Raw genomic sequence first — 14,784 nt, 5'->3', positions numbered from 1 at the left:
TCTCAGCTCAAATTCATCCCAAAGGGTTGAGGTCAGGACTCTGTGCAGGCCAGTTAAGTGTGAGACTGCGAGACAGGCCTTCTTGTCTGTCAGTACCTGACCTCACAATTGCGCTTTTGGAAGAATGGTCAAACATTCCCATAGATGCACTCCTAAAACTTGTGGACAGCGTTCCCATGAGATTTAAAGCTGTTATAGCTGCAAAAGGGTTTGCCAACTCAATATTGAATCCTACGGACTAAGACTGGGATGCCATTAAAATTCATGCGTGTGTAAAGGCAGGTGTCTCAATACTTTTGACAACATAGTTTAAATACGGTATATTTATTTCATTTTTAACAAAACACAGAAAATAATTACAGAAGACTTTTGGTAATTATCTCGCCTAAAAACATTTCATCTAAAAAAATATTTATCTATAAAAGACTCCTTAACAAGATAAATTAAACATATATATGCACGATCTAGAGTATTAGATTGGTGTCTATAGGCGCGTGCTGACCCATGCGCCTGACACATGGACTCCCAGGCAAGGTACAGTAACCCACCCTCCTAGCTGCGGCAGAGACGAGGGGGTTCCCCCCAGAGGACTCACCACCCTGAAACAGTAGTACGGCTGCCGTCCGCTACCTAGTAGAGCTGCTTCCTTGTCAGCTATACAGTCTGACCAGTCTGCAGCGTGTGTCTGTAGGTTTGCGCCATTTAAATGCTGTATGATCAGTGAAAAAATGGCCGCCGAGTGGCCGATAGAGGCCAAACAACGCTACGGGCCACAAAAACATGGCCACCGAGCGTAGATAGAGCAAGGATCATGGTATGGTATGTGATGTGTTTAACACTGTGTATACGTTTCTGCCTAGTCACTCCTAAAGGAAGGCTAATACCCACTTTGTCAAGATCAAGGCTGTGTCCGTCCATGAACGAAAGAGAAAAAATTATTTCCCATTCGCTATGTACTACCTGTGGCCTCTCTTTTTCTTCCAAGGGATAATGTAATAAGCACATAGATGGACACAGCAACCTAGTAGATCTCGATATAGTGTTCATAAATTTTATAACCTTATGCCAGAAATTCTTTACTATCGGGCACTGCCACCACACATGAATCAAATTAGGTTGGTCAAGCTGGAATTTTATTCCGGGGAAGACAGGACGGCGATCCCAATATAAGCCACAACTGCTTGTAGAATGCATTACGAGAGTTCAGTGGAAGCACGGGGGGGGGGGGCAAAACGTGTACCAAAAGTGCAATGGAATGGTGAATATGTATTGGGCCATGCCAATTGTTTTTTTGTATTCACTTAAGGCTTGTTTTCACGGATCAGCTGAATCTACTGCCCACATGTTATTGTATTGATTTCTGTTATAAATGAAGTGTTAATGTCAATTCACAAAGATGGTTGCATAGATTATTGCTCTTTGAAAATACAGCCAGCTTCAGGCTGTTGATAACGGAGTTTTAATAAGGTGTTTGTTGAGGAGAGCAGAAAAGCCATATGAGATGGTGATAAAATTACGGCAAAAATAAATAACACCATTTTGGTGGTTAAATGGATATTTCATCCAAAAATTACACCTATGCAATATCTTTAGGTCTTTAAATTAGCACCTTAAAAGAAAATGCAATAAATAAATTAAAAATAATGTAATCACCTTAGGGAATTGACATGGCTTTTCACGGGCCTGCACTATGATAATTTAAAACTGAATATTCATTGAACACTTTGTTGCCAGCTGTAATGTGCAGTTTATACATTTCTTGGATTATTCCAATTCGGTTTCTAATGTATTTTCTGTGAAGCTCACTATGCTGTCTAACAGATTGGAATAAGGTAATTTTCTCTTTCTATGACTAGTCAGTCTATTACATGTGATGCCTATACTTATGGTATGATGTTATTCCCTTGCTTGTTTGCATTACAGATAGAGCTGCACGAATAATCGTAAAAAAAAAAAAAAAAACACGATCCCAATCCCCCTGACGATCTTAAACTGGCATTTTCACGATTCAGTGCAAAGTCATTCTCTGCTCACAGCTGTCAAAAAAAAAAAAAGTCAGCCAGCAAAGTTTATCACAACATTGCTTAGCCCTGAGATAAACAAACATTGCATCATTTGGTCCTTTTATATCAAAGGGATGAACTTCGGTCTGTAAATGAGGTCAGTTTAACCACTTAGGCTCCATTCACATCATGGCGTTTCATTTTGTGGGCGAAATCGCAGCGGTTCTAAAATGCTGCAAATAGCAGGGATTGCAAGGGCGACGCACTATTTTGAATGGCACCAAATCGCGGCACGTTTCTACCGCACTTTGTCATGTGACAATCGCTATAAGAACGTGCTGAGATTTGGTGCCATTTAAAATAGCAAGGATCACAAGGGCGTCCCGCAATTTGGGGCACTTCTGAGTTGCGGGCAGAATTGCGCCGATTCCGTCTGCAAAACGGAACACCGTGGTATGAATGGAGCCTATAAGAACAGGCCTATTTCTGGCACTTACAAGATGAAATCAGTAGTTTTTGCTAGAAAATTACTTAGAACCCCAAACATTATATATATATATATATATATATATATATATATATATATATATATATATATTAAAAGCTTCAACAAAGCTTGCTGAAAGCTCGAAAAATGCTTTGTCAAAGCTTGCTGTTGACACTGCTCTTAAAGAAGCTGAAGCCCATGTGAAACATGGGTGACCAGACATCCCCAGTGTCAGGGGACAGTCCCCTGATTGAGGACACTGTCCCCGGACCAAGTCTGTCCCTGGTTTTGTCCCCAGATTGGATTTAATAGGGGGCAGGAGCAATTTCAAAGACAGTCAGTGCAGAATTAAAATACAAAATTAGAATTACCCCCCCCCCCCCGCTCCGCCGTGCCTTCTAGCATAGGGGGATTGTATTTTCCCCATTATCTGTGCCCCTTTCTGATGATCATGTGCTGAGGGAGCGGAGGGAATATTTCTTCAGTTTCGGGCACATGCCCATTCGCTCGCATGTTATTCTGCCTTGGCTCAAATCCTGGCCTTCCCTGGCGGAGTGATCCTTCTCCGCTCCCAATCCAGTAGTAGCCGGGGCCCGAAGAGTAAGACCTGAGAGGCTGTGAGGCGGACGGCGACGGGCAGAGAGTCGCTGATTGTTGCCATTACTAGTAAAGAAAGAATATGTCCCCGGATTTCATTTTCAAAATCCGGTCACCTTACTATTAACAGAAGTCATGCCAAGAATCACTGTGAAAAGCCTCCTCAATCCAGAATATAAAAGGCTGGCACAAAGCTCAATATAAAAAGGTAAGCACAGTAAAAGTTCACCCATTCACACTACTGGATCATTGACTGACTGATTTTATTTGCTGCCCGGGGTTGCTCTTTAACTAGTAAAAAATAAAAAAAATTGACCACCTAATATCTGTAAACATTTACTAGATCCCCTAATGCAATAAATGATTTAAATGTAATAGTAAAAAATGGTCTATTACATGCTGAACATAAAATACAATCAATGGGTGTTAATAAACACGGCCTGATCAGATGTGAAGAAACCATATAACAAGTAGACCGTGGAATGAAGACGCACATTGAACATGTACACATGGTACGTATATAAGGAAGATCAAAGAAGGTACCACATGGAGGTCTGTATGCACTAAACTATTTATAAGTACACTCATTTTGGCCTTTTGCTTTACAGTTTGAAAAAATAAAAAATAAAAAAAATAAAACATGTATTCTGAAATTCTGGATCAATAGATGTTTTCCACGTTGTGCATCTCCACATCGGCAAAGCATGCCCCATATTTACAGGCAGTTTTCTGAAGTGGTTAGTGAAGGTCAGAGGTGTTGATAAAAAGCCTAGTTAAGTGCGGACTGCCACACACATCCGCCAATGAATCTGCAATGGAAATCTTCCCTCTGGCTTCATTTGCCCTTCCCGTGGCAGACAGCGTGAAGTACTCTATCTTATCTCATGCCTATCGTATTAGATACGCTCAGTGCATGGATAACTCCCAGTATATAGACATGCTCTGTGTGTTTGTATTTCCAGATGCAAGCATGTACAGTTTGGACCTGGGATTATTTCCCCCCCAGACGAGAGCTACTACCATTGTGAGAAAACACGGCCCAATTACAGGATAACAAACTAGGTTAGTTTGCACATGCTTGGTATTGTTCAGAACAGGAAAATGCATGAATCTGAGAAAGTCCATTATTTTAGAAAAATAAAAATCTTGTAACCTTTAACTTTTTTGTTGACCTGCAGTTTTTTTTTTATTATTTTTATTAAAGGGTTCATGTGTTACCACAGCCCACTGTTTTTTTTTAATGGCACCACACCACCTATGCAATGTGCCTCTCAATGAATTGAAAAAACTTGTACATGTCCGGTTTTAACCTCCCTGGCGGTATGATTCTGTCTGGAATTTTGTACCAAAAGCGGTACAATTATTTGCAAGGAAATTTGGCGTTTTATACTGTAGGCCTGCAATTCTTAGGAATAACTAATTTAAATCTGACCAAACAAGAGTCTAGTAGGCATCCCAGGTATGATTTTTTTTTAAAAACAAAATTATAAATTATAATATAATAAATAATTATAAATAATTATAACAAATAATAATATAATTATAATAAAAATTATTCAATAATGTAATCAACTCAAAATCACTGAAATTTGCTCAGTTGCAGAATTGTCGCTGTCATTACTTTTATGACGAATTTCCCCACAAATCGCTATCGCACAATTCTGCAAGTGATTATAATTTATTATCGCCGTTTTCTAGCTGCTCTAAAACCACTTTTGACATAAAGGGACACTTTTGTTTGCTATGGACAATCTGCAGTTTGCAGGGAGAAAGAACAGTTTTTATTATATAAAAGAACATGTAGGGCACTGGGCAGACCACTAGGGATGTGTATTTTTTACATACAGTACTGTAATCTATAAGATTACAGTATACTGTATGTATTGTGTTTGTTTACTTTTTTGAATTTGGCGCCGTTCTCCGCCCCCGTGCGTCGTAACGTCGCAGGGAACGGAGATCGGCGGCACACAGGCACTGTGTGAATCGAGCGAGGACCCGCTCGCTCACACAGCGGGGATGCATCGCAGGATCCAGGGACAAGGTAAGTAACTTTGTCTGTGGATGCTGCGAGAAGGTAAGCCGCGCCGCTGCACCCTCTGCACATCTACCCCAAGCGTGACTCGGGGATACCGATCCTAGCATGGAAAAACCACCCTGAGTCACGCTCGGGGATACCGCTAAGGAGGTTAAGCGTGTTGACAACCCATTCAAAAGATGTACGTGTTTCCTTAAAAGGTAACTCCACTTTGGGGCGGGGGAGCAACTAAGAAGTGTGTGTGTGTGTGTGTATATTTATATATTACACACAAACAGTAAAACCTTGGATTGTGAGCATAATTTTTTCTGGAAGCATGCTCTGCAATACCCCACACTACTCTGCAATACCCCACACTACTCTGCAATACCCCACAATACTCTGCAATACCCCACAATACTCTGCAATACCCCACAATACCCTGCAACATCGCCTATGGGGATTTTTAAGTAGCAAAGTTTGGCGCCATTCCACGAGCGTGTGCAATTTTGAAGGGTGACATGTTGGGTATCTATTTACTCAGCGTAACTTCATCTTTCACATTATGCAAAAGAATGAAGAAAAAATAAAAAATTTGCTAAATTGTATAACAGAAACAAAGACAAATTAATTTTTTTTACAGAATTTTCAGTCTTTTTTCTCTTATAGCGCAAAAAAAACAAAAAACCCAACGGTGATTAAATACCACCAAAAGAAAGCTCTATTTGTGTGAAAAAAAGGACGAAAATTACATTTGGGTACAATGTTGTATGACTAAGTAATTGTCATTCAAATTGTGAGAGCACCGAAAGCTGAAAATTGGTCTGGTTATTGAGTGGGTTTACATGCCGGGTGGTCAAGTGGTTAATGTCTGAAGTTTACAACCTTGTGTTCCTTCCCCAGGACAAGTACGTAGCAAGGTAAATCAGAACTCCTGATTGGTACACTTGTTCAAAGTTTTTGACTCAAAATACCCAAGACAGAAACATCCAGGCAACTTGCATCTTCGGAAGAAAGAAACCTTTCATTATAACTTTTTTTTTTTGTTTGTTTTTTAAGATGTCTGTTGACAAGTGTTTAAGAAATCTTTCCGTATGGGTTATTGTGACATCCTCATGCTGTAGCATGTCATAGCAACATTGAACAATGCTTATATCTGCTGTTTTCCAAGACTTAGCTTTTTGTGACACTAGAACAGCATCTCCGGAATGCCGTGCGTCTCCACACGATTGTCTAAGAATCTTTTATGTGAGAGCTTTCATTTGTGACTTGTTTAGAGTGTGCTGACCATTGCAGGATCCTTTGTAATGTACAGATAGCGCGCACACCAGCAGTCTGGCCGCACAGACAAGAAAACATCTGCTTGGGCTCTGGAAGGAAGTGGCGGCCTACTCCGCTCATTACTGAGCAGCACACAATACAACGAGAAGGTGGTTTTAAAAGATTTTCATGGGTATGTGATGAAAGTATTGAACATTTGTTATTTCACACCACAGTCAGAGGTCAGGTTATTTCACCACTTGCCAACCGCTGCCAGAAGATATACGTCGGCAGAATGGCTCCTGTGGGCAAAGCAAAGTACAGGTACATTGCTTTAAAATTCCCGCTGGCGGAGCAAATGCGAGCCTGCCGCAAGCTCCGTGACTGTGCCCGCGGGACCCGCGGACTCGATGTCCACCGGATGGGACTTTAAAGGCCAAACCACAGTATAGGTATAAAAAATATATGTTTTATTCGGACAAAGTGAACCTGTTGACATTGGCTCAGAACGCACATAGAGCACCTAAGTACATAAAAACATAAAAAACATATTCCATAGCCATATGGAATCACCAAAAAATATATTAAAGCATGTGCCGAGTGGCAAAAAGAAAAAACATAACACAATACAATACACAACAAAGAACTGTAACATCAAATACACTCTCCAAATGGTCTTATCAAACCATCATCAGGGGCTTCAAGAGTGGGTATTATGCGATATTTGGCATTCGCTGATAAGGTAGGTGTAGGTCTCCCCAATGTTGTTCATGTGCATAGATTAAATGCACGAGAAGGTAAATAGTGGTAGCTTCACATAGAACACTCGCCGAAGAATATATGGAGCTAGGGTAAGGTCCAAGCCCTGCTGACTGGTATACAGACAGGTGGTTATCCAGATGCCCATGGAAATCCTAGGACACAATTTTTGTGTTGGTCAAAATAGACCTGGGAGGTTGTGAGGATCGCTCAAGGCGTTATCCCCAATGTGTGGATGGGTGCCTGCGTAAACAAGGCATTTCCCTGTTCTGCCTTGTGACAGGACACTGATCTACTGCTCCCAAATTAAAAACAAACTTAAATTCAAAAAGTAAACTCACAGGGTCTCACAAAATAGAAAATGTTAGTGCATAAACAGTAGAAAATTACACAACAGGGTTATGTGCTCTAGTTCAAAATTACAAGGTAAGTACAGGCAACAATAAAGCTTCATATACACGGGACGTTTTTACAACCTTTCCTAAACGATTTAACTTGACAGATAGTAACTCACGTTTAAAATGTCCTTTTAACCGCGTTTGCGTTTAGAAGCATTTCTATTAAAAAAATAAAATAGCCAAAAAAACGAAAAACACCTGTAAACGAAACACGGCTAAACGCGAGTTTGTCGCTTGAAATGTCTCTAAACCCAGCTTCTGAACCCATTTTTTGCGTTCCAAAAAAAGCCTCTGCTGCTGGTAACCAGACGTTTAGGAGCAGTTGGGCATTTTTTTTAAACTGCTCCTGAACTCTCCCCTATGTTATCTCATCAGTACATCATGTACACAGGGTCGTTTATAGTAGTTTCTAGGCAGTTGAGTTTAGAGGCTTTTTTTGGGAAAAAAAAAGTACAGACGTTAAGTTTGGAGGCATTTCAAGCGCCAAACGTGTCTAAACGCTGCGTTTTTTGTTTTTGCCTTCTAAACGCAAGGCGGAAAAAACGCAGCTAAACGAAACATTTAAACGTGGCAAAACGGACGTGGGGTATTATCTGTCAAGTTAAATCATTCAGGAGAGGTTGTAAAAACATCCCGTGTACATTAAGCCTAAACTCAACTGCCTAGAAACGACTATAAAGGACCCTGTGTACATGTACTGATAAGATAACAGAGGAGAGTTCAGGGGCAGCTTAAAAAAAATGCCAAGCTGCTCCTAATGCTGGCCATACACTATACGAAAATTTGGCCGAAATTCGGTCGTTCAGACAGTTCGTTCGTTTTTCGAACAGTTAATGGGCACAAAATCGATAATCGTTGGGATGTTTTTGAGCCGAAAAAACGAAGGACACATTTGGAATTTTTCTGCCAAACGAACGATAAATCGGAAGGTTAATGTGTTTCCCGTCCGAACTTTCTGTACTAGGTATATGTAAAAAGAAAACAAACCAATTTTTTTTTATTTATGTCCACTGAACGATTTATCGGTCATTACATGATGGCACCATCGTTTGTGCTCACGACCGAACGTTCGTTTTTTACTGAAATACGCCTCAGTGTGAAAGGGGCTAAGCTTTGATGATAATTTGAGCATCTGATGGAGGAACATGAAGTTCGTAGAATAATAAGCTACAGGGAACAGAGAATAACATTGTCAGGCGACCTAGGTATATTATTAGGTAGCTCCTAGTGTACAGCCCAACAGTCCTACCCATTAAATGAGTCTTCTGAAGGGCTTTTGAAATGTCAGCGGCTCTGGATGTAGAAATTGCTCCACGGTTAACATTTTTTTTTATATGAAAAGCAATTTAAAATGTAAAACTTGGTGCCCAATTGTCACTTCCAGGCTTTCCCTGCAGTCTCCAGTCCAGCGAGGTTTGGACATAGAACTCCAAAGCCAGGTTGAGGAAGACTATGCCGCATAGCTACAGAAGGAAAGACTACTCCAGCAGTAATGTACAGAATATTCTCGTTTGAAGAAAAAATTGAGAAATAGAAAAGCACTAGCAAAAAAATAGGTACGTCCTTAACACAGAAGGGAACAAAAGGCATTCCCCCTCCTGGGAGACTAGTAAATAATGAATGAATGTTGGTAATAGGAGGGGTTCTCCTGGGCTTCTTTTGTTTCCTAGTATCTAATTCTTATGTAGGAGGCAGTATAACCCATAGGTTCAAGACTTCATATGCCCCTCAAGGAATAAGAAAGAAAAACCTTTGGTTTCTTGACAAAGTAAGCTTCATACAACTCATTCCATTGCATTAAAAGGTATCCAGCGGGAAAAGTCGCAGAGCACATTATCTGATGAAAGTTAGCTGTAATGCACATTTTGCAAAGTATTTTAATTTCTTATCCAGCAACACATGACCTGGCCTCTGATCCTGCTGAACAGAACAGCTCTGTCTCTTTACTTTCTTCATTAAAATATCGATCTTGATGGCATTAGGCAAAATGTTTTAACGAGGCAACATGCTAACTGGTGCAAATTCTGCCAGGGAGATTTCCAAAGGGAATTGCTTCTGGGAGAGTTTTCTTTTTTTAACACAAAGCACAATTCAAGCAAACTTTTTCTCTGAATTTCCAAAGCAGGATTCATCTTTGTAAAGTGTAGAAATAACTGTCTCATCTACAGGTCCTCCTATTGTTCCAAGCAGAACCTGGGATTGTAAGGTGTGGCATAGGTCCAGATCTAGGGAGCAGTCAAAAGTTTTGAGCAACACCACCGAATACCGTTTGGTAATAAAACCTACTAGTATGCAGAATGCCAGCAGGGAACATATACACCTGTGCACAGCACTGAAATACTTTGTCAAAGGAAAAGAGCCATAAAGCACACATCACGAAGCAGACACATGTGCATGAAGTGAGATAAATGACAGCCTTGGTCCGACTCCAGCTAGGCCAAGCCTCCAATGCATTTTGCTCTGCCCCTTGGAGCGGAATCATGGGGATTAAAGCGTTTGTTAACCCAAAAAAATAAAGATCCTGTTCCTTTAATGAATGTTGCACAGTGCAGTGCTTGTGCTGTGTATTTTGCCCCCCTCTGTCACCTGAAATACCTGGTTGATCCTGCCAGTATTTATCCTTCCCCTCTGTGCGCCGACTTCGATATATCAGGGCTGCTGAGCCCCGACACCATTGTGAGCATACGTGCCTCATTCATATGCTCCTCCTCAGCAGGGGATCTAATCACTTATACCCTGCTGATTAGAGCACAGCCAGTGGATGGCAGGTTCATGTCCGCTCAGTTTACATGGACCGAGCCGCTCTGCTCTATGGGCGGTCGGGAGTGAACAATCTGTCCACTTAAACACAACTTCCCTTCGATCCAATCCTCTTAGATGGAAGGGGACAGATCTCCTTTTTTATTTTTTTAGCATACCAGTTCGGATTGGAGGTAGGCGGATGTTAAACGGACATAAGTCAGTTTACACCCACCAGTCCATAGGACTAAATGGAGGGTCGAATCAGGTCTGCCTGAAAAACTGAAAGGTAAGCCTGATCGAACCTTTAGGTCCCTTTCACACTGGGGCAGGAGGTGCGATTTTTAGCGGTGCTTTGCTGCTAATTTTGCGGTGCAATTTGGTCAGTTTTTGGTCGGTTTTACCCCCTGCTAGCGGCCAAAAAGGGTTAAAAACCACTGCACTCTGTAGAGGCGATTTGCCGGCGGTATAGCCGCGGTGTCCCATTGCTTTCAATGGGCAGAAGTGGTGGAGGAGCGGGATACATCCCGCTGCAAAGATGCAGGACTTTTCTTTACATCCTGCCAGCGCACCGCTCCAGTGTGAAAGCTCTCCAGCTTTTATACTGGAGAAACAGGCACTTTGCAGGCACTATTTTTAGCATGCAAACCGCCCCAGTGTGAAAGGGGTCTTAGTGTGAAAGAGGCCTTAGGGACAAAGTATTGAAGTAAAATGGTGAATTCTGGAACAGCCAACAAATGCATTAAAGGATAAGATTTATATTCCTGTTAAAAGATTAATGCATGGAACTGAAAGATAAGCCCAGCTAGTCCTGTTTAACAAGAGTTCAGTAAGGAAAGAAAGGCCTCTGTAGCCACTTACCTGACATTTTCCAGTCCGTATGTCATACAAGGCCACTGAGCCATGACGGCCACCTACTGCTATTCTATGGCTCCGCTCACAGTAACCGACCATGTAGAACCTGGAGGAACACAAAGGACATTGGTGAGATACAAGCTGACACAACAGGCTTGGATCATGCAGTAACATTAAAGAAACCATTAATTTTTCCATTATTTACATAAGCCACTGCCAAATGTGAATTATTCCATTCATAAACATGTCACCAGCGCAAAATCAGTCAAAACTCCTCCCCTAGTCTGTCCCCAGAGTCCAATTACTCTCCCCGGGGGCGCCACCATCACAACATGGAGAAGATAAAGTCAAACAGTCAATTACACCTTGCAACTGTGTAATTCGCTACTTACCCTTGTGTTCAACTTCTAAGGAAATTCTAAGAAAATTACAAAATAAAAAGTTAAAGCTCAACGCCAGGGAAAAAAAAATATATCCCTTGCTATGGGGCTGCACCTGCACTCAGGGCCAGGGGTGGGCGGGAGGGAGGAGCTGTCCTGGGCACAGTGATTTACTGTAGGGATGGGGGCGTCTTTCTTCTGTCACAAGGCTGAAAGGAGTAGTGACAGCAGCAGTGATTTTGACCAGCGACTGCTCACCGTAGGATCCCCTAAGCTTGCACATCATGAATTGGGGGGGGGGGGGGGGGGGGGGGTTTGCAATTAGGTGTCTTTATCCTGGTCATTGGATGACCTTATCCTGGCACTGCCTACACTGAAAAGTGTTGCTATAAGTCTTGGTGTTTGTAACGGATGAAGGATTTTAACCTTTATACATTCTATGCATGACGGTAAAAACCTTCAGTGTGCAGCAGTCCCCCTAATACTTGCCTCCTCCAGTGATGTGTACAAGAGCCTCGCACTCTGGAGACTCTCCCTCCTCATTGGCCAAGACAACCCAATGGCTTCCCCTGCTGTCAATTAAAGCCAGTGAGCCAATGAGGAGAGAGAGTGGCGGTGCCGAGCTGCAGCTTTGTGTGTGAATGGACACGCAGTGCCGTGGCTCGTGAGTAAACCTGCTTGGGTGCCCTCACTGCAAGCTGCTTACTCTGGGGGCACGCGGCAGGAGGGAGGGGCCAGGAACGCTGGGCAGGAGACCCAAGAAGAGGACGACCGAGGCTGCTCTGTGCAAAACCACTTAAGGCTCCATGCACACTAGCATTTTTTTCTGCTCCTAGAAGCTAAATTGTGTTATCCTATGGGTTCATGCACACTACTTTAGGCTATTAGCATTTTTTGAGCTTCAGCGTCTAGGAGCAGAAAAATAAATTGTTTTTGTAAAGTTTCTTGGAGCGTTTTTCCAGCAGAAACACTCCTAAACACTGCAAAATGCTCCCAATAGTGTTTTTGGAGCTCCCCCCCCCCACCCCTTTCTTTTTAAGGAAGCTGCAAAAATGCTCCTAAAACGCTAACCCTCTTATAACACGATTACCAGCGTTTTTTATCCAGTATTTTTTTCAGCTTAAAAAAAAAAATGCTAGTTTGCATGTAGCCCAAGTATGACATTTTTTGTTGTAAATATTAAAGTGGATGTAAACCCGCTCTCATCCTTTCTAAACTACTGCCACAGTGCTGATCTTTACCTGTCAAATGTCTTCCCCTCTGTCTGTTATAAGAACTGAAAAACTGCAGATTCTGTGGGTGGATCTGTTGTCTGGAGCTCTGTGGGTGGAGTTGTGATGTCAGTAGACTCCCCACCCTCCTCTACCCTCCCCTTGTCAACATGCATTTTCTCCTATGTATTCCTTGCACTAAATTCTGCTATGATCACTAACATCCAGTCAAAATCCAGAAAAGTAACCACATGACTTTAGAAAAGGAGTGGGGGTGGGAATTAAAAAATAATGCCTGTCTCCAGGCTAGTGCATGAGATATGTAAATAACCTGTCACTCGCAGCAAGGGGGCGGAACGGACTAAGGTTTTTCTCTGTAAGTCTGTTTTATTTAACCACTTAAGGACCGCCTCCTGCATATTTACGTCGGCAGAATGGCACGGCTGGGCACATGCACGTATAGGTAGGTCCTGTGCCAGTACCCAGCCGTGGGTTGCGGGGGCGCACGCCCGCAATTCGGTCCGAAGCACCGGGACCACGGACCCGATCGCCGCTGGAGTCCCGCGATCGGTCCCCGGAGCTGAAGAACGGGGACAGCTGTGTGTAAACATAGCTTCCCCGTTCTTCACTGTGGCGGCTGCATCGATCGTGCGATTCCTTTTATAGGGGGACACAATCGATGATGTCACACCTACAGCCACACCCCCCTACAGTTGTAAACACACTTGAGGTCACACATAACCCCATCAGCGCCCCCTTGTGGTTAACTCCCAAACTGCAATCTCTTTTTTACAATAAACAATGCATTTTAAATGCATTTCTTTGCTGTGAAAATTACAATGGTCCCAAAAATGTGTCAAAATTGTCCGAAGTGTCCGCCATAATGTCGCAGTCACGAAAAAAATCGCTGATCGCCGCCATTAGTAGTAAAACTTTTTTTTTTAATAAAAATGCAATAAAACTATCCCCTATTTTGTAAACGCTATACATTTTGCACAAACCAACCGATAAACGCTTATTGCGATATTTTTTTTACCAAAAATAGGTAGAAGAATACGTATCGGCCTAAACTGAGGAAAAAACATTTTTTTTTATATATTTTTGGGGGATATTGATTATAGCAAAAAGTAAAAAATATTGAGATTTTTTCAAAATTGACGTTCTATTTTTGTTTATAGCGCAAAAAAAAATACCACCAAAAGAAAGCTCTATTTGTGGGGAAAAAAAAGGACGCCAATTTTGTTTGGGAGCCACGTCGCACGACCGCGCAATTGTCAGTTAAAGCGACGCAGTTCCGAATCGCAAAAAGGGGCAAGGTCCTTTAGCTGCATGTTGGTCCGGGTCTTAAGTGGTTAACTGAACAATAAAAGAGGATTGCTCAGAGCTGGATTAACTGTGTGGCAAGACTGGGCACAGATGATAGGAAATCTTATACTGTACACTGTGACATCAATTTTTTATTTATTTTTTAATTTCGGGTTTACATCCACTTTAATTTAAGGGCCCTTTCAGATGCGCCTGCCAGTTTTTTTGGCGGACCTGAACGCGCGCTCCGTGCTCCTCTATGGAGCCGTGGATGTCTGCGGTGACATGCCCACTGACATCCGACCCACTCCGATCCGCCAAAGTGTGACGGAGGAAAAACCTCCTTTTCCATCCGTCTGGCGGAGCGGGTGAACACAGACAGACGGTCCGTGTTCATCCGATCCCCCCATAGGAGAGAGCGGAGAAAAGACAGGGCGGTCCCTGCACAGTGTGCGGGGACCACCCTGTCATCCGCCGGCTCAGCGGGGATCAACGGAGCGATCACCGCTGAGCAAGCGGAGGTTCACGGGGCGGATCATCACATTTCCCCCCCCCGTGTGAAAGGGGCCTAAGGTGAATTTACTTACCTGATCCTCGTTGCCGAAAGACCTGTCCCCGTAGCGTCGTCTCCCCTATGTTCCAGTGGTCTATGATCCTGACATCATTAAAACGAATGCAGGATCCATAGCCCTGAATTAAACATGATGACACTGAGGAACAGTCCACCATTGGAGTCTGGGGGTGCTCCATTTGCAAGGGGAATGGAGGATCAGGTA

General features: G+C 42.6%; 1 protein-coding gene across 4 annotated transcripts in view; it reads right to left on the bottom strand.

Annotated features, from left to right (window-relative positions):
• The window catches only part of WDR7 (WD repeat domain 7), a 583,445-nt gene that overhangs the window by 98,872 nt on the left and 469,789 nt on the right, over positions 1 to 14,784 (bottom strand). For all 4 annotated transcript variants that reach the window (XM_040337465.1, XM_040337471.1, XM_040337480.1 and 1 more), the window contains one exon: positions 11,119 to 11,218. In XM_040337465.1, coding sequence (XP_040193399.1) covers positions 11,119 to 11,218 — 100 coding nt within the window. The remainder of the gene's footprint in view (positions 1 to 11,118; positions 11,219 to 14,784) is intronic.

This window comes from Rana temporaria, chromosome 1 (genome assembly GCF_905171775.1).
Source record: "Rana temporaria chromosome 1, aRanTem1.1, whole genome shotgun sequence".
NCBI lineage: Eukaryota > Metazoa > Chordata > Amphibia > Anura > Ranidae > Rana > Rana temporaria.
Note: the sequence above shows the minus strand (reverse complement) of the source record. Positions and strands in the feature narration are given on the sequence as shown.